The sequence below is a fragment of the Heterocephalus glaber genome, unplaced genomic scaffold (assembly GCF_053883595.1).
Source record: "Heterocephalus glaber isolate CG9 unplaced genomic scaffold, H.glaber_assembly_v1.0 deba00000071, whole genome shotgun sequence".
NCBI classification, from domain to species: Eukaryota; Metazoa; Chordata; class Mammalia; order Rodentia; family Bathyergidae; genus Heterocephalus; species Heterocephalus glaber.
The window spans coordinates 27,590,324-27,616,636 of NW_028258137.1; the positions used below are offsets into that span (position 1 = coordinate 27,590,324).

The window sequence follows — 26,313 nt, forward strand, 5'->3', positions numbered from 1 at the left end:
TCTGCGGGTTCCCAACCTCCCTACCAACAACCATAAAGAACATCTTCCATTTGGCCGTGGGAGGGCTGCCTGTGGGTTTCAGGGCTGAGTGAGTGAAGAGTCAGCCAAATCTAGAGTGTGTTGCACCAGAGCAGTGTGTGGGTGAATCCTCAGGCATCCTGCAGGTGTAGGATCAGGTTGCATGAGATGGGTGTGGGTTAGGTGTCGAAAGGAAGGAGCAGGGAGCCTGGGTGGGGTCAGAGGTGGGCAAGGGTGGAGATGAAGAATGGGGCCCCAGCCTGGGCTGGACATAGCAGCCGGATCAATGGTTGGAATCCTTCTCAGGTCATGGGTTCCTTTGAAAATCTGATGTAGCTAAGGAAAGAACAAGTATCACACACACACACACACACACACACACGCAAATTTTGCAGTGTCGAGGGTCACACAAGAAGCTCATCTAAGATTTAGGATCAAGAATCTCTGGTCTGAACTAATTCATAGGGACCTGCTGGAAAATAATCCTAAAATGTCATTAGGTCTTGAGAATGTTTGTGCCTTCTAGTGTGAGAGAACTAGGAAGGTTGGCAGGTTCCTTTTGTGGAGACAGTGCCTCACAATGTTATTCAAGCTGCCTTGAACTCACTATGTAGTCCAGCCTGGCCTCAAACTTGTGGCCACCCTCTTGCCTCAGCCTCCAAGTGCTGGGATTACAGGCATGTGCCACCACACACCACTGCCTAGGTTGGCAGCTTTGGAAATTAAATTCCAAAGTCCATCTATTCCATAAATGCTCACTTATTTTCTTCCAGTTTTTATTTTGAAAATTTTCAAATTTGTAAAAAAGTCGCACACTCCTGTGCTCTTTAATTGCATTCGCTTATAGTCAACATTTCCCCCAAAATTATCTCTTCTCCCTTGTATGCCTATGTTCTGAGGAACTTGTGTTTTTCTGCGAAACCATTTGATAAGCTGTGAATATTATAATACTTCTTCTCTAAACATTTGGCATGGAATTCCTAAAGTTGAGGGTATGTATTCTCCTGCATATTCACAATACAATGATCACACTCACAAACTCTGACATTGAAAATACCATTTTGTAATATACACCCTTTATTCAAATTCCCCCAGTTAGCTGCATTCTTTCTCACCTCTTCCACTCCTTCCTTTCTAAAATCCAAAATCTAATCCAGAATCTGACAAGTGTGCTTCATTTACTTCTGTCTCCCAGGCTCCTTTAATCAAGGTCATTACTGCAGGTTTGTCGTGTTGATATTGTTGAAGAGTCCTGGGTGGCTGGGGTCCCCTTTTTTAATTAGTATATGTTTTATTATACAAAATAAATACATTCATCATGGGGAACTGGTACATATACATATTCCATCTTGATCCTTTTTTCTTCCCCCCTTCTCCCCATCTTCCCATCTCCCTGATCCTTTGCCCATCTCCAAAGGGTCTATCTCCCTGTTTTCTATTATCTTTTATTTTACTCTTTAAATTGTTTATACTTTGAGTTTCTTACATAAGAGAAACTGTGGAATATTTAACTTTCTATGTCTTATTTTTTTCACTTAGCATTATGATCTCAATGTGCATCTATTTTCCTATATATGACTGAAATTTTTCTTCTTTGTGGCAGAGTAGTACTCCATTGTGTATATATATACACCACATTTTCTATATCCAGTCAGCTGCTGATGGACATATAGGCTGCTTCCAAGAATTAGCTGTTGTGAGTTGTGCTGCTATAAACAAGGATATTCATGTATCACTGTACAATGATGTCTTTATTTCTTTTGGGATAATATCCAGAAGAGGTATAGTTGGGTGGAGTAGAATTTCTATTTTTAGTTTGTTGAGGAATCGCCATACTGATTTCCATAGTGGTTGTACTAACTTACATTCCTACCAGCAATGTAGGAGGGTTCTCTTTCCCCTCACCCTCATCCAGGCTGGCTGTTTTGCCGAATGCCCACCCAGCTTGGATTTGTCTGATTGTGTTCCCCTGATTATATTCAGATTCAACGTTTTTGGCAAGAGTGCCACAAGGGCAATGTGTCCCTCCTTGATGCAGAACATCAGAGGGTCGTTTGGTGCCTTATTGATAGCTTTGATCTACGATCAGTGTGGTGACCTTCCCATTCTCCTTTGTAACCAAGTTTTCTGTGGGACAGCACTGTATTCACTCAAGGCCTCTTCCTGTGGCAAATGCTGGGTGAGCCACCATCAAGTTTAGATCCATCCTTTCTCATGCAGTCTTTACAGGGGAGGGAACAGACAATAAACCAGGAAACAAATCATGTCAAGCCATGCAGTTTATGAAGGATATGGATAGAGTTCTGAGGCTGGAAAGTATCAACTCTAGATAAAGTGACCTTTAAGGTGAGACTTGAAAGCAGAAGGAAATGATAAATGCATAAGACAATAGATGTATTAAATACTCTGATCTCAACTTTCTGCCTTGTACACACACATCTAAATATCGCATTACTTCATAAACAAGCACAAGCACTATTTGTCAGGAAAACTAAAACTGTATTAGAAACTATTAAAGAAATATAGAATTTCAAAACAGTAAAACAATGATGATTTAATACGTCATTTTTGATATTGTATTATTCCTATGTAAAAATTTAACTTGACTAAGACTTCCATTTAGGAAAACTTCCAAATACAGTACATTATATAATATAGTACAGTACAAATACAAAGCTGATGTTAAAATATTATAAAACTGAAGAATTACAAAGTAAACAGATTAAAGTTATTCATAGTTTAGTCATTTTATCAATCTATGAAAATGGACAATACCTACTAGTTAATAAGTAAAACACAGCAATTAATTCAAAATTTATAGTTTTAGGGATACCATTGTTTTGAGGTGGCATTTGTGTTGCTGAGACTTAACTGATGGCTGAGGTAAATTTCACAGAATTATTCTTCTTAAAAAGGAGTTGAATTTTGCTGATATATAAGTCAAGGAGGGTATTAGCTTATAATAAATACTCCAACTCAAAATTGTGGAGTATTTTGCCCAAAGCTTAAAAATGTGATGGAGTTTTATGAGATAAAACTTTAGAATTCCTATTTCTTCTAATATCTATTCTGTCCTTTAATCCTTTAAAAGCATTCAGCTCAGGCCTTATCAGAATAATGTAGCACTTGGGGGCAAAGATACAGCCTAGGAGTGCTACACTGGAGGCCAAGATGGAGAAGACCTCCATAGCTACCATGACTTTCCCTTTGGTCATGCTAAAAAATGGAGGAAAGTGACCCGGACACCAGGAAACACCAGCATGCTGAATGTCAGGAATTTATGTGTCAGGCAGGTTCCCGGCCAGGAAAGCCACAATGACGCTACCCAGACTCAGGGAGCCTTGTGTCTAGGTATCGCAAGACATAATAGAAGGCAATGTCATAGCCCTTGTTACACATGATGATGATGTGAATGTTAAAAAGATGTGATTTTGGATTATTTTTGACATTTTTTAAATATAAAAGTATATTATTCCCCACAACAGAACTAGCCCCAGAGATTGAAATACTAGCATGTTTTATTACATAGTACTTCATTAGAACTTGGAACGCTCAAATTTTTATTTTCTTTCCTAGAAAGAAAGTCACATTCTCACCAAAAAAATGCCTCAATGAGGCCGGGTGTGGTAGAACACACCTGTAATCCCAGCACTCAGAAGGCTGAGGCAGGAGGAGCTCTAAGAGTTCTCGGCCAGCCTGCACTACATAGACAGTTCAGGGCCAGCCTGAACTACAAAAGGAGACCCTGTCTCAACAAAGCAAAACGATTTTTTAAAATGTCCCAATGGCTGAAAGAGAGAAATTAACTCATGGTTAGGAGGCAATGACATCAAACAGGCCAGTTTGGTTGGTCACTCCATCCCTAGCCTAGTTTGTCCCTTCAGACCAGACCATTTTCCTTGACGCTCTCTATTCCCAAAGAAAGACTGGATATTTACTAAGTCTTAAAGTATCTCCCTATGAATCACTTATTAGTTACAAAGGGAAAAACAGTAACTTCACAAGTTGAGCCCAGTGCCCCAAGAGAATATTCAGAGGGTTCACTTGGGGAAGGTGGAATTAGGGAGAAGGTGCAGGAAAAGGAAGGTTCTGGGTGAAGAGAAAACGCGAAATTTTGGGGTTGCAAGGTCTGTGGGTGATAGGGCAGGGTCCAGAGGAGGTGGGGTGGGTTTCTGAGAGAGAGGGAAAATTTTGAGGTGGGGACCATTAGGGAAGACCTGATGGGAACAGCTAGGCGACAGCAGGGTTAAGACAGGGTCAGTGTGGGAAGTCTTGGGTGCGTGAACTGTGGGTGACTAGCGGTGGAGGGCTGGGGACCCGCATCGCTAGAACATCTTGAGAGGGTGCGGGCTCGAGGGAGAAACGTCCAGGGCGGTGGCTGTGGCCGGGGTGTCTCATGGCAGGCGGCCCCGCCAGGCCCAGGACTAGGCAGCTGGGACCCCCGGGGCGGGGCGGGGCGGGGCCGGGGCCGGCGCCGCCTGGCGGGTCCCCCCGCGCTGCAGGGGGCGCTGTGGGCCTGGGCGGCCCCGGGCTGGGCGGCGGCCGCTCCTCGTGAGTTCGGCCCCTTTTCCGGGTTTCCTCCGCCTCCTCCTCCTTCTCCTCCTCCTTCTTCGCCGCCGCCGCCGCCGCCGCCGCCGCCGCGGCTGTCCTTTTCCCGGCGCGAGGCTGCTGGGGTCGGTGCTGCCGCCTCCTGGGGCCGCGAGCCGAACACCGCCCGCCCGTCGCCCAGCCGGCAGCCTCAGGGCTGGGCAGGCTCGGCCGGCGCCCCCCGCGCCCCCTGCCTGCCGCCCGGCCGCCCCCGCGGGCCCGGCCTGGCGCGGCCGCCCGCTGCCGCGCTCCTCCTCCTGCTCCGCTGCCCCGCGGCCCGCAGCCTCCTCCGCCCGCTGCCCCGCGTCCCCCGCCGCGCCGCCCTCTGCGCCCCTCGGCGCCCCCCGGTCCCGCCCGCCATGCCCGGCCCGGCCGCGGGCAGTAGGGCCCGGGTCTACGCCGAAGTGAACAGCCTGAGGAGCCGCGAGTACTGGGACTATGAGTCTCACGTCCCGAGTTGGGGGTAAAGCCGCCCCCCCCCCCCCGCCGACCCGCGCCCGCCCCCCGCGATCGGCCTCCCCTCGGTGGCCGGCGCCTCCTTGGGTTTGTGGTGGGAGGCTAAGGCCCCTCTCGCACATGTCCTCGTCTTCCTCTTCCATACTAGTCCCCCTCTGTCCCTGAACCTGCTCTGCACACTTCTCTTCCCCAAGGAATGCTTTTTTAAAAAAAAAAACGGGGACAGAAGTGTAGGGGCCAGAGCCTGGAGGAAATGAGGGAACAGCCCTTCCTCACACTTTTGGATTTCTCTTGGGTTGGGAAGTCAACAGCTGTCCTCTTGAGCTATTAAAATTCTCTGCCTTAGTTTTCTGAGAAGAGGTTGGGTGGGAGGAAATTTTTTAAAGCATGCACTGCCTCCCTTCAGGGTGTGAGCCAGACAGGTGCTGTGTAGCCTTTGCTGGCCTTCCCCAGATTGGCTTTGCTTGCCGCTTCCTGCCCCATCTCCCCAGGTTTGGAGGGATCAATTAGGTTAGGAGCTCTGCAGAGTGAAAGGAGCCAAGTTTGTGTTGTGGCTTTCATTTAGGGAATGAGTTGTGGCATGATGTATGTAGACACTTTCAAATGTTGATTAAGGGAAGTGGCTGGACGGGTTGTGTAGTGGGCTTTGGCTTGGTTAGTCCCCAATCCTGGCATTTATGTGTGTCTTTTTCCTTTCACAGTAATCAAGATGATTACCAACTGGTTCGAAAACTTGGTCGGGGAAAGTATAGTGAAGTATTTGAGGCCATTAACATCACTAACAACGAGAGAGTGGTTGTAAAAATTCTCAAGGTGAGTGTCCTATGAGTGCCATATAACATTTTTATGCACAGGTCAAAAGGACATCAGCTACCCAGTTGCCTTCTAGAATGAGAAAGTGTAAACTCGTTTTAAGTATCTTCTGTCCGATGTCTCTCCTCTACTCCTTCTACTCCATTTTCCTGTAAACTTTTATGAAAATATGAAGACTGGGTCTCAAGTGTGACCGTTACAATTCCGGAACATCCTTGTTCTAAAGTGTAAATTATGGGCTCTCAAAGCAAAAATTCTAAAGGGCTTCATTTGTTACAGAATAAATAGGTGTTCAGAAGAAAGAAAAGCTTTTTAATGGAAATTCTGTCAGTCCAAGAGTTCCTTGAGCATTGTTATTCGTGATGCTCTGAGTTATTCCAGGAAGAACATTGTAAGGCATTATTGATGTTGCTTTAAAGATAAGTTCAAATCCCTTGTGGAGGGAAACTCCCTCTGGGTAATACCATATTTTTTCTTTAGCAGTAAGGTTTCAGGTTGGATGGATATAGTGAGCCATTAGTGCCAGGAAGCCTTTCTTGGGAAGTCAGTGAGCTGTTGTTTCTTCCCAACTAGTAAAAGTGAAATTTGGACCAATAGAAGAGAACATTTCTTTTTTTTGGTACCGGGGATCAAAGCTGGGACCTTGCACTTTCGAGGCAGGTGGCAGAACCACTGAGCTAAATCCCCGGCCCAGGAGGGAACATTTCTAATCACTGCAATAATAATTGGAACAAAACTGACTTAATATCTGGCTTAGCAATCGCAGTTTGATAATGATATACCTTTTGTTATCTTCCTGATGAAGACATGATCTTAATGAGCATGAAGAGCTGGGTAAATTTTCCTTCAGGTAACAGAATGTACAAGTTTAATAATTGTTTATAGGGTACACTCAAAAGTAATCCTTAGGGGCCGGGGATTTAGCTCAGTGGTTTCGCCGCCTGCTGCACAAGTGCAAGAACCAGAATTTGATCCCTGGTACCAAAAAAAAAAAAAAAAAAAGTAATCCTTAGAATCTATGAGGGGTGCCCATTATTACCACATTTAATGTGTGTACATGTCATTTAGTGAAAGATTGAGAATTGGGAGTGATGGATGAGTTTTACATGTACATGATTTCTGCTGTGGCAAAAATGCTATGAATAAGAGTGCTAGATTGAAAAGCTGTTCTTGTGTGTTGGGGCTGCTGTGTAGTTAGTCCTTGTTTAAAATGCATTCTAGGGCCAGGGATTTAGCTCAGTGGTTTCGCCGCCTGCTGCGCAAGCTCAAGGACCCGAGTTCGATCCCCGGTACCAAAAAAAAAAAATGCATTCTATAAATCACCTTTTTGAGAAATGAGCAGTCCCATCGCTCAGTACCGTCCTAGCCTAGTGATGAAGGAGCAGAATCGGAATAGAGAGAGGTACACAAGATCGTTTTTGTCAGAAACACTGGGGATGAAAAGCAAGGAATTGATGTTGAAGATAACCAGGTTTGACTCCTCTCTTCCCTAAATATGAAATACAAGATATCGGGCTGTTTGTTTTTTTAAGCAAATATATTTAAAGAAATGTTTCCTTCAAAGAAGTCAACTGAGGAAGCCATACAATCCCTTTATGTGCATAAGTATAAATGTTCTTAGTATAAGCTGCTTCAAATCTAAGTGCAAAACAAATTGAAGTTAGGAATATCCACATTCTACTGGTGTACATTCAGATGAGTTGCTGACGCTAAAGCAATTCCAGAAAAATGTTTAAACTTTTATGCAGTGGCAGCATTTTTAGAATAAGTGTGCAATTTCCTGTGGAGTCTATTTTGAAAGGAACAGCGTCCAGGTGTATGTGTAAATACCCATGTGCTCATTTAGGAAAACACGACATTGCTTTGTAGTCATCCTTACAAAGAGTTTCATAGGGTCAGTAGCTGGACACTTTCCCTCCACTAAAGGTTCTCAGGGTATGGTTAGGGAGCCCAGAATGGAAGCCTCGATGGATTATTTTTACAAAAGGGAGACCTAAGCACAAAGAAATGTACCTGACATCATTACATTGAAGTGTCCCTTAGTCAGAACTCTTCCTTCTTATTTCAAGTGTCTTCCTGCTTATTTTAGCATTGGATTATAGGATCTCAGTGTTGAGCATAGAATAAGTTCCAGTGTTCTGGAATGAGACTTAGGGAGCCCTCTTTAATGCTGTAGATAATGAAGTGTTCCTTGTTTCTTTTTGACATGGTTTCTATTCACGGGGCAGCCTGAACCACCATGTTTTTACTGGTAAACTGCGGTCCTTTATGTTTTTTCAAAGCCTTGTGACATTTCTGTCCAGGTTTTATTCCTATTTAATAGACTGGATAAGAAATCACTGATGGTATTACTGGGATTCTGTAGCAAAAACAAATTTCTTTTTGAAAAAGAAGAGTCCTTATCCAGAGTTATTCTCTTGCTGGGCATGGTGGAGCACGACTGTAAACCTAGCACCTTGAGGGGCCGGGGATTTAGCTCAGTGGTTCCGGCGCCTGCCTCGAAAGCACAAGGTCCGGAGTTTGATCCCCAGTACCAAAAAAACCCCGAACTTGGGAGTCTGAGATAGGAGGATCGCAGTGAGTTTGAGGGCAGCCTAGGGTACTTAGTTCAAGGCCAGCCTGTACTACATAGGGAGACCCTATCTCAAAAAAAGGAAGTTATCCTCTTTTAGTCAGATAAGTTGAAGTTGGGACTATTGTCTACTCTTCTAGTATTTGGTCATAGGAAATTAAGTCCTTAACAGAGTACCAGTTGTTCAATTTAGAGGAATCTAGAAGAGGCTTCATTATCACGTTAAGCCTACTGTATTTCAGCTGGAATTCTATGTCTTAATGTGCACATAGTGACCAAGATAAAGGGTGCATTCCTTGTGGATGGGATCTCCTCTTTTTCAGTCAGTAACTTTTTATGTCATTCTTTTCCAGTTTGTGAGAATGATTGGTTGCTGAATGACCATGGAAAGTTTATTTTATTTAATTTACCTCAACAATTCCTAAGTACTTTATCGATCAAAGTATATTGGGGCTATTGAAAGATTTTATGAATTATAAACGAATGAAGAGGGGCGGGGGATTTACCTCAGTGGTTCCACCGCCTGCCTCACAAGCATAAGGTCCAGAGTTGATCCCCGGTACCAAAAAAAAAAAAAACTGATGAAGAAAATTTTATTGCCTGACTCCAAGTGATATTCTAAGGCTAAAATCTCAAAAGAAACTTTCCCAATCAATAGAGAGGTTCTTTTTTGACAGAAATTGTTTTGAGGAGAAAAGAAAAAGAAGAGAGGAAATGGTAAGGGTTTATGTTGCATGGCAGAAAGCTATTTAGTGTCAAAAGTTTCATCTTTTGATGCTAAAAAATCAGTTCCTCAATTTCCTTTGTAGCACCTCTAGAAAGGTGTACACAGAAATAAAACCATTTGTCCATTTTGGACAACTTTTAGCGTTTTGTGAATACTGCCTGTATGGATGGATTTCGGCACTTCTTGGGGTCCTAGAGATCTTTCAGATTAAACTGCTATTTCCTGAGGAAAAGTCAAGAGCAATGCTGTTATTTAAAAAAAAAAAAATGTACAACATTTTGAACCAGTGCTGCAGTGAATTGGAAATTCCCTATAAGGTTTCCTGTTAATGGTATTGTTTTATAAACATCTTGGTTATCCATTTTTCTCCCCAGAAATGAATTCTTGAACTTAAAACAAAGAATGGTTAACATGTGTAGATTTTTTTAAATGTTACATTGTTAGGAGATAGTGTTAAAGGAGGATTAGTATTGATTACAAAGCATGTTCATAACTTTATAGTAAGCTAGTGGTCTTTATGTTATATCAAAATGAAGTTTTCTCCATGCTGATATTTGCTTTGTCCTTAACGTCTGCTTTCTCTGATGGTAGCTTTTTTACCCTTCATTTGTGCATTGTCTCTGAAGCAACACATTTAGTGGTTGGTAATTTTTTTTAATTCCAATTTTCACAAATGTCTGGTGGTATAAAAATAATTAAAACAGTATTGTACTTTGTCAGGCAGCTTTTTATTAATTTTATTAGTAAAAAGACCAATAAAAGTGAATAGATCTGTTTGTACTACTAGCAGTAAAAGCTACCCTATTGGACAGTCATACATGTACCACTTGTGGTTCAAGCTGGTGGGAACGTGTTAGAATTGTAAAATAAATGTTAAAAATTGTGTGTGAACTAGTTACTGCTGTTTCTAAAACTGAGGTTGTAGGATCAAAGATGGAACTTTAAGTTTTGTCAAACAGAATCACAGAATGTTGGAGCTTAGAAACCCTTAGATCCTAAATCTCTTTTTACAAATAAACCAAGACCCAAGCTGGGCATGGTGGTGTATGCCTGTAATCCCAGCACTTGGGAGGCCGAGGCAGGAGTATTGTCACAAGTTCCAGGCCAGCCTGGGCTACATAGTAAGTTCAGGGCCAGCCTGAACTACAAATCAAGACCCTCAAAAAACAAAACAAAAAAAATAAAACAGGACCCAGAAAAAGGATGTGATTTGTTTAGGGTCATGTAGTGAGTATTAGGTATAGCTGTGTCTGTATGTGTCATGTAGACTGAGTAGGTGTGAGAGACACTGGACATTTGACATCTTGATGTCCTGAACTGTGCTGGGAAGACTGAAGAAAATTCACTAGAAGTCAAATGAATTAATTTATTTTGAATGAAGTTTGGAGTTACTCTTCTGAAAGGAAGTATTTGACTTTGATGGGTGGTTAGTTGAAGTATGGAATAGATCCTCACCCAGAGTGTTTTAGCAGGGGTTCTCTGAGATTAGTATCCACAGCAACATGTTCAGTGCACAAGCAGTGTGTTCTGTGCTTTACTCTATTGATGTAAAACCTCAGTGAGCAGTGTTTTATACCTAAATCATTCTTCAAGTCTCATCCTGGTCATTTGTCAGATTTGGGGGTTTATAGTTTTATCCCTTAATATATTAAAGCTTATTTGAGAGTGAACCATGTGTGAAAAGAATATCTTGATACAGAGTACGCATTAGTCTAAAATATGAGCAGTGACTGACACTGAGAGCAGTACAGTATAGTTGCAATAACAGTATTAAAGGTGGAGCTGGTGAACGATACTTGTGGCAGAACTAATACTAGAAGAATCATAACATTTACTTGATGAGATTAGAAAGCTGTCTTTTTTGTGGCTGTCTTATTTCACTTACAATATCCACAGGTTCGTCCAAGTTGTATCATATATCAGAATTTCCTTAAGTCTAAATAGTATTCCATTGTTTGTACATCCCGCATTTTGTTTATTCATTCATCCATCAGTGGTTACTTGGTTTTCTTCCACATTTTAACCGTTGTGTATAATGCTGCTTTGCACATAGTTGTATAAATACAAATACCTCTTTGACACTGCTTCACTTTTCTTTGGTTGTATACTCAGAAGTGGAATTGCTAGATCATAACGTAATTCTGCTTTTAATTTTTTGAGGAACTTTCCCTAGCGGCCATACCATTTTATATTTCCAAGCAGCAGTATATAAAGGTTCCTGTTTCTGCACATCCTCACCAACATTTGGGTTTTTTTGTTGTTGTTTTTTGGTAACAGCCATTCTAATGAGTATGAAGTGATACCTAATTTTATTTTGATTTTATACCTTCCCTTTCTAAAATAAAAATTAATCTGGAGAATAAACAGTTACCCTTAAGGAACTGGTAATGTAATTGGAATGATGAGATTTAAAAGATTAGAGGAAAAGTTGCTATGAATAAATTGCACGGCTAATAGTCTTTTTTTGTTTGTTTTGAGACAGTGTTTTGCTAAGTTGCCCAGGCTATCCTGGAACTCAGAATCCTGTCTCAGCTTCCTGAGTAGATGGGGATTACAGGGGTGCACCACCACATCCAACTTCAGATTATATTTAGGTCAAGTGCACTGGGTTTCAGAGATGCTACCAAGGTGATAAAATAAACACTATCATCTAGGCTGAACTTTGTTCCTTAACCTATCCTTCTTCATTCCTGGCAACCATTATTGATTGTGCTCATTAATTGTTCTGATGAAATTAATATCTTAGTGGGGTAGCCATTGGTTTGGTATGGAATAAAAGTAACCTCAAATTTGGAAGTTGTGAACTATCTTTTGTCCTCTTGAATTTATCAGTCTATTTGTGCTTGAAAAGCAATTTAGATGGGACTTTGTCTGTTAATATTTTGTGCAATTTATTGAGGTCATAATTTTATACCTTTGACAGACATAAGTTTGTAAATTGAGTCACAATTAAATGCTAGTAATTGAAATCTTTCTCAAATCTGGATTAGAAGAAAAAAACTTCTGGTGAATATATATTAATGATCTTGTCAACTTCTATCTTTATGAGTAGCCTGTCACAATATTTATATATTGTTTTAAAGTGTTTAGATGTTAGTAAAAGAAGAGGGGAAACGTACTTTACTCTTGGGTTACTTTGAACAAGCTTCTGCCCAATAGCTGGAACTGGTCATCATATAGGTAGAAACTTTCTGAAAAGATATTTTTTTCTTTTCCATTTTCAAAGTTTATGCACAGAAAATTTGAAGTGTTTTTTTTCCCTTTCAGTATTTTAATTTTTTTTTTTTTAACTTTGCCACTTTTCTTGATTTTAAGTAAAAATGAAAAATTTTGTTTTGGTTTGGAAAATAGCTAAATCAGTTCCCCCTTCTCCCTCTCCAGTACTGGGAATTGAACTCAGGACCTTCACACTGACCTACATCCCCAGCCCTTTTAAAATATTTTTTATTTTAAGCTAGGGTCTTGCTAAGTTGAAATTGAGCTCTTCCTGCCTCAGCCTCTCAGAGTGCTAGGAGCATCTTTTAAACAGATATTCTCTGAACTGAAATAAATAGAGCCATGTGTGCTGATGGACACCTGCAGTCTCAGCACTCAGGAGGCTGATGCAGGATGATCTCAGGTTTGAGGCCAACTTGGGCTACATTGCAAGTTCAAAGTTGGCCTGGACTACATACCAAGAAAGGCCCTGTGTCAAAAAAGAGATGGAGATGGACCCTTGATGAGAGACTTTCTAACATACAAGGTAAAATTGTCATGGAAATGTATTTCTTTTCTGCGTTTTATGTAACTGGTGCTGAATGGATGCAAACTCTGGACAGGAGAGTCAAAGCATCTTTATTTATGAAACGGATTGGTTGGTTGGTTGATTGATTGATTGATTGATTGAGGTGTCAACAGTCCCTCCTGATAAATCCTAACTTTTTCTCTCTTGGTCTATTTCTGGAAATAAAACAATCACCTTTACTCACTCTTGCTCTTTGGTGCCTTAGCTTCTGAAATCTTTCCCAGGTTCAGAGGAATAATCTGAGGTTAAAGGGAGCTGTCTACAGCCTGGTTCTTTATATTCTGATGGAAGTTTCTTGGGCTGTAGTTTTCCTTTTTGATTGCTTCTTGATCTTTAGTAAGCATATGAGGATACTAGATGTTTTGGGACTCAATTCCACCACTTCAGAATTGGCTTGGTGTTCCCAGGCTCTAGTCTGGGTAGTTGTTGGACAAGTGACACTTGGGCAACAGAATATGCTTCAGATGCTGTCTTTAGATGTATTGAAAGATAATTGCGTCTTAACTGAGTTTTCCAGGAATTGTGCAACATCTGACCTGTTGCTGAATAACAGGAGAGCAACAGAAGCTTTATTTGGGGCAGTGTCATAAAAGCAATTTATTAATGGATTACCCCTGTAAGGAATTAGGAGCTCTGTTAGGAGTAGAAGAGGTTTCTTGATGTAAATAGGCTTCTGTCTGGGCTTTTTTCCCCCTGTTGCTACTACCACAAATCTGTAGCTCTTTTCCAGTAGTGGATGACAACTCTCGAATTTTCTTGCATGAAAAGGCACTAAATGGACTGTTAGCGTTGGTTGAATTTATACAAACAACATAGCCAGTTTTTATTTTTCTTTTAACTTCTTAATATAATTTCAGACTTACAGAAAAGTAGCAAGAATTCATATACATGTTTCAATCAGATTCTTTGAATGTTAATATTTGCTTTATCCTTCTCTCCCCTTTTTTATCTATATACCAAATGTAATGTATGTGTGTGTATATTTTTTCTGAAATGCTTGAGAGTGAATTACAATCATCCCTAAATACTTTAGTGTATCTTTCCTTAAAAACAAGGACACTTCCTGCCAGATATGGGGCACAGGCAAATAATCCCAGTACTCTAAAAAGTTGAGGCAAGAGGAGAGCAAGTTGAAGCCCAGGCTGGGCAATCTAGCCACTTAGGGAAACCCTGTATCAGAATAAAATTTTAAAATACAAAAAAGGCTGGGGATGTAGCTCAGTGTGAAGACCCTCTGTTCAATCCCCAGTACCAAAAAAACAAAAACAAGGACAGTTTCTTGAATAACACCACAGTGGACCCTCGAGTTACGACCAGCCTGACATATAAACAACTTGGGTTATGACCAGAGTTTTAGTTTTGACTTACAAAGTTTTGAGTTACGACCCAGATGCTGATCACTTGTGCTTCCAGATGGTCTCAGATACAGATTTAACCCTTAAAGAGTTCTGGAAGGAACATTGCAATATCCTTTCCTGTGTGGGGTTGAGAAATCCTGGGCCAGTGCCTTTCCAAGGATACTGAGATCTCCCTGTATACAGGTGAGAGACTTTGAAGGCTTTGAAGAAAAGCCTGAGCCTTTAGTTGACCAACTTGAGTTACAACCAACCTTCGCAAATGAATTGAGTTCGTAAGTCAAGGGTCGACTCTATCAGAAATGAACATTGATTCACTGCTTTTAGCTAATCTCTAGACCTTACTCATATTTGCCAGTTGTCCTTAAAATGTTCCTTGTAGCAAAAGAGAATCTCAGATCATCTGTCACATTCAATTCTCGTATCTTTTAAACATGGAACAGTTGCTCAGTTATTTCATGGCATTGACATTTTTGAGACGTACAGGCTAGCTATTACGTAATGTGTCCTTCCCTGGCTATATTTTGATCAGGTTGTACAGTGCTTCATTTTCCAAAATATTGAACTCCCCAATTAGAAAAAAGACTAAGGAGAGAGGTTCCTAAGTAGAAACAACAGCCAGATCTCTCCTGGAAATCCTGGCAAAGTGGAAACTAGACATTATCGTGGTAGCTAGCTTGCAAGGACGCAGCTAGGATACAGTCCCTCAGTTGAGCACCCTATTATAGTGATGCAAGAGCTACATTTCAGTCTTCTTTCCTGTTTTGGTAGTTGTCCAGAGCTGTATCTCAGTGACCAACCAAAGATGGTTATTTCTTTGGCATGTTATATTCTCCTCTCCCCCAAACAGACATTTTAGATTGCTTTATTGTTTCAGACAACCACATTGGCCCCTCTTTGCCTGTGCTATTATAACAGTGTCTCTGCAATAGAATACTTCTTTTCCTTATTTACAGTGTGTTTCTCTCCTTAGCCACACTTGGGAATAAAAGCACAGTGGTGAAGAATGTGGCATCCAGAGTCAGACCACCCAGATTTGGTTCCTGCTCCTGTTCTACTGTTAGATGTGACCCTGGGCAAATAGCTCTCTGCTGACTCTACTACGTAGAGATTTTGTGAAAATTAAATGACCCACTACTAACTAAAAATTCAGAAATAAGCTAACAATTACTGTGTGGTTATTAATGTGCCACTCACTGTTCTAAGTGACTTACGAAGCATATTTACATGTGATTTACTTTTTTTTTTTGTACCGGGGATCAAACTCAGGACCTTGTGGTTGTGAGGCAGGCAGCAACACCACTGAGCTAAATCCCTGGCCTGTGATACACTTATTTTTTCAGAATTACCTTTAGAGCCAGGGATTTAGCTCAGTGGTGCTGCTGCCTGCTTTGCAAGCACAAGGTTCCGAGTTCAATCCCCCAGTACAAAAAAAAAACAAACCCCAGAACTACCTTTATTCAAATTCTTTAGCCTGTTTAAAACAGGAAATTATGTGTTATGCAAGTATTTCTAATTAAGTTCTTTAATTTTTCTATCTAGCAGATCAGTAGCTTAGCAGATACTTTTGTTACTTCTGTATTAGATCAGTTTTTCTTTTCTCTGATCCAACAACTCTTCCATTAGGAATGGGATCTGATGGAAAATATTCTGGCTCAGTGCTGATTTCAGATTCTAGATATTAAGGAAATGGGAGTGGCAACAGGAAATGGGAACTAGCAGCTGGGAAACAAGTTTGTAACTTGATGTCGTTGAACTGGTCTTCACTTCTGGAAGACAAAATTATATGTAACTCATTGGAAGGAGCAAGTGTCTCACCACTTTATTTCAGATTTTCCATTTGTTAGTCTATGATATACAGCTGTTCAGAGCTATATAACACTTTCCATTTGGCAGTTATCTAGTAAGTGAGCATTTTATTTTTAAAGTATGACATGAGCGTTCAAATTTTTTTAAGTGCCCTAGATGTAACTACTTAAAGTTCTTGAGAAATAAGCTACATGAGTCTGTAAATTGTTTAATTTAATGTTAAAGGTTCTTACAGGCAAGCCCATTTTATCTGTTTTCTAATTTAGGCATGCTCTTTTAACACAACACAGTATACAAGACGGCATGCAGGCCATATAATTGGCTTACATTGTTTTAAAGTTGTGTTTTTTATAATAACTTTAAAAGGAGTCTCACTTCTGATTACTCTTGTGTATTTAAGCCAGTGAAGAAAAAGAAGATAAAACGAGAGGTTAAGATTCTGGAGAATCTTCGTGGTGGAACAAATATCATTAAGCTGATTGACACTGTAAAGGACCCCGTGGTAGGTGCCTGATGGCTGGGGAGCGTTCTAGTGGCCTGGGGGGTTGTGGGAGGGGGTTTAACACAGAGATCCTCAAGTAAGGGTGCATAGTGGGGATGATGGCATTTGTATTTACTGCCTAGTGGTTTTGAAAACCAGACAAAAATCATCATGGCCCATTGATAAGACAGCCACCACCACTTTTGTGGAATCTAAAAAATATATATATAGGGAAAAAAACCTGTCCCAGGTTTGTTATCTCATTAGTTTTAGTCCACAAGTGTTTGCTGTGCACCTCCCTTAAGCCCCTGCTTTTGTCTCAGTTTTGAAACCTTATTACTGTCAGTTTTCATTATCTTACCTCACTCATATGTAAGCCTGATAGTGGAAAGTCTGGGTTTATATAAGGAAATACTGAATGTTTCCACATAGACACCTGGCATAGAGAGCTGAGCAGGTCACAGCCCACCAGACCCCCTGAGGAAGATGCCTTGCTGTTTCTCATACCAGTCGTTAATTCCGGTCCACCATAAGGGCTCATGTTGTGTGTATAAATACAACTAAAATATATTTTTTACACATAAAATATTTTTGTTAAGATGATTAATTTTTAGCCTTTTCAGATATGCTGTTGAATTTTGTTCTCTCCCTGGGAGAAATTTAACGTTCTATGTTTTTGATTAAAGAAGGTTGCAAACTATACCCACCCACCCCCGTTTTGTACCACTTCCTATCTCATTTCTGTTCTCCACCTGCTCTACTCCAGGTATTTCCTTGTTCTCCTCTGTGATAGTTTTTTTATTTAAGAAGTAGGTCTTTGCTTCTCTGTGCTAGAGATACCCTCATGATATAGAGGCTAATGTACACAGAGTACTTATTACAGATCAGGCACTATTCTGAGTGTTGAGCTGTATGACATTTAATCCTCCTAACAGTCTAGGGAACCTGTTGTTCACATTGTATAGTGAGGAAACTAAATTCTGCAGAGGTTAAGTGATTTGCCCAAGAGTATACAGTGTTGAAAAATAAGGAAAAGTTTTTCTTTTGGACCTTGAAAAGACTGAGAAGGGATAGTTGTATGCCAGATTGTATCTGGTTATCATTAAAAATATATCACATCCTACTTGGCTCAGAGTGATTTAATAATGACTAGGTCTGGACTGCCTGATGTTTGAAACTGGCCTCATTAAAATGAGTTTCCCATTTAAAATAGAATGCCATATATAAACATACTAATTTCGGAAGAATTTCTAAAGTGTGAGCCAGTACACCAGGAACATCTTTGTGTTGCTTTTTTTAAGTTAACAGAATTTAGTGATCTTTTACTATTTTTGTAATTTGTTAAAATATATGTATATCTTACTGATACGTGAGACAAGTAAATTGAAGTAGATGAAAATCAGCAGGGAATCCTTGTCCTCTGTGTTTGAGAGGATCAGGCTTACTCAAGAGTCTGTGGAGATATCCGGTCTTAATGAAACCATTACAGTTTGGAGCCAGGGAAGAATCATTTGTTCACAGCTGCAGCTAGATTTTCTGCTTGGATTCTGCATTGTCCTGGCAAAGCTCTGTGTGTATGTACTGTGGCCTATTTCTTAGGTAACTTTGACCTAGTCCTTGGGCAAAAGTTACCAGCAACAAAGATTTCCAAGATGACTGTCTTTAAAAATGTGTATAATGCTTTAAGCTCCTGTTTTTCTCCCAATTTTGAAAGTTTATAACTACCAGTTAGCATTATTTTATTTCACTTAGGGAAACCTGACATTTAAAAATCTAGATTTCCACAAGAAAGTAGTGAATATGTTATACTCATTAAAGAATTTTTAAAAAATTCATTATATATGATTACCGGGCGTGGTGGCACACGTCTGTAATCCCAGCACTCAGGAGACTGGGGCAGGAGGATCGCCGCAAATTCGAGGCCAGCCTGGGCTACATAGTGAGTTCAGGGCCAACCTGAACTACAAAGGGAGACCCTGCCTCAAAAAACCAAAAAAAAAAAAAAAAAATTATATATGATTTTGGGGGAATATGTTTGCCTTGTAAGGTAGAGTATTTTTTAATGTTCTCTAAGCAAGGCAGTAATTTTATAGTATGGCCTATTGATAATTTTATGTTTTCTTCTAGTACCCTGAAAGACTTGTATGTGGTTCCCAAGACTAATAAAAATTCTGTTAAATGCATCTTGCTTTCTAAAACTAGATGAAAATATCACTCCTTTTGAAGTTGGCACACTGAAATACTATACGGTATAAATCTTCCTATAACCATTAACCATTTGGTCAAGGCCATTGGTAGGCTTTTCAGAGAATACTTCCTTTTTAAACAATAACAAAAACCCCTTTTTATTAATAAAAATTTCAGCCATTTACAGAAGTAAAGTGAATAGTATAATGAACAAACTTTTACATATTACTCAACGTTAGTGGTTAATCCATTTATGGCCAGCCATGTTCCATCTCTGTCCCTACCCATTGCCCCCACCTTCCACTATTCAATTATTTTGAAGCAAGTTCCAAATGTCATAAAATTTCCAGAAAATACTTTTGAATCCCTCTTCTATCTTGTAGGATTTGGGGATGCACCATTGTGGCAGAGGCAAATCACATTTATTACTGTCTGAATACCTAAAAAGCATTAATATTCTCTCTTGCAGTCAAAGACACCAGCTTTGGTATTTGAATATATCAATAATACAGATTTTAAGGTGCGTATACTTTTTCTTTCTGGTGTGGGATTGCTGGAGGGTGGAAAAGTGATGATAAGTATTGGTGAAAGTAGGAAATAACAAGTTGAATTCCTTATAGCATGAGTACAGAATGCAGAAAGTAGCTTAGTTCTTGCATTTAGTGAAGTTAATTTCTTTACCTTTTGCCTTGCGTGCTCTAGTAGTAGCTGCTCAGCTAGGTCTCAGCTAATACCTCATCTGTAACTCCTGTTTTAGACAATATAGTTCTAAATGGATGCTAACTTTGATTTTCTTAAGAAATCTTACATTGCTGATAAGGGATAAACTGATGTAGGGCTCTTCTAAAAGAAGCAGTGTATTGGATTGGAGCAATCAAATAATGACAGTATGTTCATACAAACTGTATAAAACAAATGATACCAAAAGCCTGGTTAAGAGTTAGTGCTTTAAAAGAGCCCTATTCTGGGGAATTTATATTTTCTTATATTTAAAATGTGTATTATTTGAGACTGAGGTTTTTTTTAAAGCCTGGTTTTAAACTTTTTTCATGAATTTATTTTAACTCTTCATATACTGAAACTTTTGTCATAAGGCTTTTGGGGTTTTTCATACTGGTACAAACCCTTTTTTAGAGCACAAATTTTAAAACAATATAAAAAACAAAATAGCAGTGTTGGTTTTCAGGGGCATTGAGAGGATGTTTAGCTGATAGTAACTGTGACAGTGAATCAGAGACTTGTGATTTTGTTCTAAAGAAGCTGGAGATAACCAAATCAGCAGTTAAAGATGTTGCTATCAGGAGTGATACTTTGGGTGAAAATAAAAGGACATTACTCCAACATTTAATTATTTTAAGTAATCACTCAAAGCTGGTTACTGAAAAATAAGCAAAATAGATATTTTCACTTATAAAACAATAAGCAAGTTTTATATACAGTATAGTATTTCCCATATGTAACAGATATTCCTGTTAATGTGACTCCTTACAGGTGAAGTAGTGAGTTCTAAAAAGTGGAATATAAATTTTTTCATTCAATAATACAATGTTGCTTAGCTGGTAGGGCTCTATTACCATGTAGCTGATCCTGTGAAATCAGCCAGATTTATTAAGGCATACATATATGAGTGGAGATGTGCATGTACATGTTAGAGAAATAGATAGGCTTTAATAAAACCAAACATTTTCCTAATGCAAAAAAGGATAGTATTAATGGAGCATCATAGTGCAGTTCCCTGTGGCACACACCTGTAATCCCAGCTACTTGGGGAATGAGGCAAGAGGACCACAAATTCAAACCCAGCCTGGGACAATAGACTATAAACTATAGTGAGACAATTTTTTTAAATTGTTCTTTTATTGTTCATCCTAATTTGATTACTAACTTGTAATAACTTCTCTTTTCTCACAGGTTTTAAATACCTGTGCTTTGTTAATGAGTTTACCAGTTGGCTAGCCTCACATGTCAAATTTCACTTCAGCAGTTTATGTTTCTTAAAAGTGATAATATGCCTAGTTGATGTAACCACATGGTGTTGATCAGCTGGCAAAAATTCCAATTCCTTGGGAAAATACCATTTCTCTCAAAGGAATTTTGTTTTTTTTGGTACCGGCGATTGAACTCTGGTCCTTGCGCTTGCACAGCAGGCAGCAAAATCACTGAGCTAAATCCTTGGCCCTCAAAGGAATATTTTGAAGATGTGCATTCTCTAAAAGCTTTCTTCAAAGGGATAGATTGTGGAAGTCAGTGTTTTTGAGGCTTGCAACATCAAAAACATCTTTAACTCACCTTCCCAATTTATGTCTTTGCTAAGGTATAGAATTTTAGGTTACAATTCATAATTCCCTCAGTTTTGAAAAGATTGTTTCAGTATTACACTGAAGCCATTCTAGTCTCATTTTACATGATTTTCCCCCCTTTTTTCTGGAAGCTTTAAGGATTTTCTCTTCATTCCTATCTTCTGCAATTTCACAATGATGTGCCATCCTGTTGGTCCCTTTCATCTTTTGTTCTGGATACTTGCTGGGCTTTTTCAATCTAAAACCTCATGTCATTCCATTGGGGGAAAATATTTTTAATGTCCTTTGATTTTTTTTCTTCCCTTTCTTCTATGTTCTCACCCTCTAGGACTCATTCAGATATTAAACTTCATATCTTAGAAGTCCATTTCAATCTCTGAACTTTTAAAACAGTGTCCTTTTATGTTTTATGTAATATCTTCTATTTTCTCATTGAGAATATTATACTTTCTCCCTTTATGACTTTTTTCTGTTTTTCTTCCAAATTCCTTTATGTGTTTGTGTCTCTATAATTGTCTGAAATGTCATGGTTCTTGAATATATGCTCATATTTTAGAGCACTGCTCTGAGAAGCCATCATCTCCTATCTTGAGGATACACACTGGCTGCTGGCATCGTCATAGTCTCAAGTCGATAGCTATGGGGGTGTTATAGAGACGCTCAGTTACCTCTCCTTTTTTCTTTGGGGGGTTAAACCTGGTTTTAGCTCGAGGTTTACCCTCAGCAATATCTGAGATCGTCCATTCCTGAGCCTTTCTGTAGTTCTTCGGCTAGATGCTCTGCGCTGCTTGACCTCGTTTACTGTTAACAGAATTTTCAGCTTTTTTGGTCTCCTAAGTCAGCTGGACATGTACTCTGGCTTCAAAATGCTGTCTCTCCCACTCTCGTATTTGGGGGTTTTTATTTGTTTTTGTAGTACAGTACTGGGGATTGAACCCATGGCCTTCACACTGATCTGCATTCCCAGCCCTTTTTTTATTTTGAGACAAGGTCTTGCTAAGTTGTCCAGGCTGGGCTTAAACTAGTGATCCTCTTGCTTGCACCTCCCAGAATGCAGGGATTACTGTTGTGCACCGCAACTCCTACCACACATTTAGTTCTTGAGAGTTCTTCCCTTCCAATTCTTTTTAGTTATTTTGGGGAACTTTGGATAGAAGCAGGGGGTTGATTCTATCACAATTAACTGGAGGTCCCCTTTAGATGTTAAAGCCATGATGAGCCTGGGGATTTAGCTCAGTGTTTCCACCGCCTGCTTCATAAGCGCAAGGACCGGAGTTCATTCCCCGGTACCAAAAAAAAGAGCCATGACTTTTTTTTTTTTTTTTTTTGGTGCCAGAGATCAAACTTGGGACCTTGCACTTGCAAGGCAGGCAGTGGAACCACTGAGCTGCATCCCCGGCCCAGAGCCATGAAATTTTAGTTAACTTAAAAGGTCATTAAATATCAGGTAGGTAGCAGAAGAGTATTTTGAAAGAGTAAATCATGGCAGGAAAATTATTTTCTTTTCCAGATAGTATGACAGGCTACAAACAGGGCAATCAGTTGATTTAATATCCTGATGTCCTAAGGCTTTTTATTTTGCACTGTATCTGTCTTTCTAGGAAAGTTTTTTTTTTTAATCTTTATTCCTTTTAGCATAAACTGTTTTAAGTGATTTCATGGTATTGCCCAAAGAATGTTTGTCCCTGGCTTGGTGTCAGGGCAAATCAACTAATACAGCTCAGTGATAGGGCGTTTGTAGCATGCTCAAGGCACCAGGTTCAGTCCCCAGCACAACACAATAAAACAGGCATCTATAGCACATTCTTTTCAGTAATTTTATTACCACAATTGATAATCAATTTTGATCTATAATTTTATTGTAGAGTCTTCTTCTTTTGGTATCAAGGTTATATTAACTTTATATAATAAATTAGGGAGTTTTCCTTGTTCTAGTCTCTGAAAGTATATAAGATAGGTAAATCTGGTGAAGTGTCTTTTAGGGGTGGGAGGAAGACTTTGAATTGTGCATCCCTTTTTGAAACATACTGTAGATTAGGGTTGGGGATGTAGCTTGGTGGTAGAGTACTTGCAAAGTCCTGGTTCCAATCTCTATTACCCCCTAAAACCAAAAACTTGCTATAGGCCAAAGGTTTTTCCAGGTTTTATAGCTCTTGTGTCTGTTTGAGTAATATTATATTTCTGAAGTTATTCACTTGTATTGGCATAAAGTTGCTGATAGAATTATCTTAAGACTAAGAGCTAATACATACGTAGTTATGCTTTCCTTTACATTTTATATATTTGAGCTAGGTGTGGTGGTACACACTGGTAATCCCAGAATTCTGTGAGACTGAAGGAGGGATGTTACAAGTTCAAGCCCAGCCTTTACAGTTTAGCAACTTAGAAAGACCTTACCTCAAAATAAAAACTTTTTTTAAAGATCTGGGGACATAACTCAGTGCAAAGGCACAGGTTTCAACCACCACCACTGCTAAATAAATAAGTAAACATTATTGTCTGTGCCTTTACACTTTTTTAAAATTTATATCAGTTTTGCTGGAGATCTCACACTAATTCTTTGAAAGATCCAACTTTAGGTTTATTCTCTGTTTTTTCTATTTCATTCTGCACTCCTATCTTAATTCTTTTTCTTCCTTCAGCTTTTTTGGATGCTCACTATTCTTCCCCCTATCTTGAGTTGAAGTCAACTCATTTGTGGATTAGGTTTTTCTTCACAAATCTTTTACTTCAAAAAATTTTAGCTGGGCATGGTAGGAATTGGAGGATTGCCACAAATTCGAGGCCAGCCTGGGCTACATAGTGAGTTCAAGGCCAGCCTGCACTAAAGCACAAAACCCTGCCTCAAAAAACAAAAAAAAAAATTTTTTTAAACCTTCCTGAAAATTGCAGCACATCAATACCCAGAAATCTTTCACGCAGAGTTACTGATTGTTAATATTTTGGCATATTTGCAGTTATTTTTCTGCCTCCCTTTCCTCTTGTCTTTTTGCTGAATCATCTTTAAGTTGCAAACATCATCATACTTCATTCCTCAATATGCTAGCACTGGAACTAGGTCATTTTCCTCCATGATATGGTTAGCAGACACACATCCAAGAAATTTAATATTTACGCTATAATGCCGTCTAATATAAAATCTATATTCAAAAATTTCCCAATTATTATTGTCCCAGTAATGTCCTTTAGAGCTGTATATTTGAATGTATGATTCAAGATCCATTTGGGTTTTTAAGAAATTCTTCTTATGCTGGATATGATGGTCCACACCTGTAATCCCAGCTCCTGCAGGTGCTGATGCTGGGAAACTGCGAATTCAAACCCAGTCTGGGCGACACAGCCAGACCATAACCATAGTAAGACAATAGAAAACATTCTTCTTCTTTTATTATTAGTTCCTAATTTGATTGCAAAAAACCTGATCAGTACAAGTTGAGCATCCCTAACCCAAAAATCCAAAATCTGAAATATTCACTGTTTCAAAGTTTTTGAGAACCAATGTGGCACTACAAGTAGAAAATTGAAACCATACTATGAATCTTTGTTTCATGCACAAAATTATTTAAAATATTGTATCACATTACCTTCAGAGGTAGGCGTGGTAGCATGGGCCTGTAATCCCAGCTCTCGGGTGGCCAGGCAGGAGGATTACTGTGAGTTTGAGGCCAGCCTGAGCTACATAGTGAGTTCAAGGTCAGCCTGAACTACATAGCAAGACTGTGTCTCAAAAAACCAAAAACTAGGGCCAGGGATTTAGCTCAGTGGTTCCGCTGCCTGCCTTGCAAGCGCAAGGTCCCGAGTTTGATCCCCGGAACCAAAAAAAAAACACCAAAAAATAACTAAACCTTCAGGCTGTGTGTACAAGACGTATGTGAAACATTAATTACTTCATTCATATATAAATATAAAAATATTTGTATTTCTGGACATCATAGACTTGAGTTATATATATGAGAGAACTGAAAAAATATGAAATCACAAACACTTCTAATCCCAAGCATTTCACATAAGGGATACTCAAGCTATGTAATTTTTTTTTTTCTTTTTTGGTACCGGGGATCAAATTTGGGACCTTGTGCTTGCGAGGCAGGCGGTGGAACCACTGAGCTAAATCCCCGGCCCCTCAAGCTATATAATATTAATTATTTGGAATTTTTTAAAGTTTGTCTTGTGATTTTAATGCATGGTCATTGGTTTTTTTTCTTTCCTTTTTCTTTTTTTTTTTTTGGTACCAGGGATCGAACTCAGGACCTTGTGCTCACAAGGCAGGTGGAGGAACCACTGAGCTAAATCCCTGGCCTCTCATGGTCATTTTTATCCCACACTTGTTAATTTAGTTCAAATCTCCTATGGCCTCACTAATTTTTTTCCCTTGTATTTAGTGTATGGTACAGGTACTGGTTTGATCAGTTTCTACTTAAAACCAGTTAACATTTCATGTGTCAGAGTTATAATTTTTAAAAAGTGATGATACTTAGAACAAAAGACAGAACTTGAAAACTAGTGGGAAAAGCCAACCTCTAAGTTAAAATGGATAGTTGGCACACCTAAATCACAATTGTCTCAAGGGAGAAAATGGTTCTGTTGAGATATACTTTTCAGTTTTCTATGCTTTTGGAACAGTATAAAAATGAATAGATCCCCAAAAAGCATCATTTGAGCAGTTTAAACATTGATAAGACACTCTGAATAGGCTCGCTCCTAAGAAAATGGTAGATTCACACTGATATTTAGAAACTTGCTAAATCACTTACCTTGTGGTAGACCTGAGCTAGCTGATCCTGTGAAGCCTTTTTTTTTTTTTTTGGTGGTACCAGGGATTGAACTCAGGACCTTGCACTTTTGAGGCAGGCATGGTGCCACTAAGCTAAATCCCAGCGCCTCTGTGAGGCTTTGTTAATTGTTAGAGTTTAAGTTCAGTTTCCTCAACCAGGGGAACAAATGTACTATGATTATAGAACATTAACATTATTTTCTTATTTCTTTGTAAGTCTTTAAGAAAATAAGTGACATTTTAGGTGACTGGCTCTAACTTTTATTTGCTTGGTTAACTGTTCTAGAAATGTTGACCTTGGCTTTAATCTTGATCTTGGGGATTGCAAATTAGCAATATCTGAACTAGACATTCTGATGTTAAAACACCACATTCACTTGCCCTTTTTTTTTTTTCTTAAATTCTTTTATTGATACATTTTAGGTATACAATACGTTTACATTTATCATT

At 39.3% G+C, this 26,313-nt stretch overlaps 1 protein-coding gene across 3 annotated transcripts in view; it reads left to right on the forward strand.

Moving 5' to 3' along the window:
- Positions 1–4,735: 4,735 nt before the first annotated feature.
- Positions 4,736–26,313, forward strand: part of Csnk2a2 (casein kinase 2 alpha 2) — a 40,392-nt gene continuing 18,814 nt past the window's right edge. The window contains exons 1-4 of one of the 3 annotated variants that reach the window (XM_087205901.1): positions 4,736–5,068; positions 5,763–5,874; positions 16,522–16,623; positions 19,259–19,309. In XM_087205901.1, the coding sequence (XP_087062027.1) occupies positions 4,965–5,068; positions 5,763–5,874; positions 16,522–16,623; positions 19,259–19,309 (369 nt within the window). In that variant the 5' untranslated portion in view covers positions 4,736–4,964. The remainder of the gene's footprint in view (positions 5,069–5,762; positions 5,875–16,521; positions 16,624–19,258; positions 19,310–26,313) is intronic. The other 2 variants (XM_021256973.2, XM_021256974.2) reach the window with 2 other exon arrangements.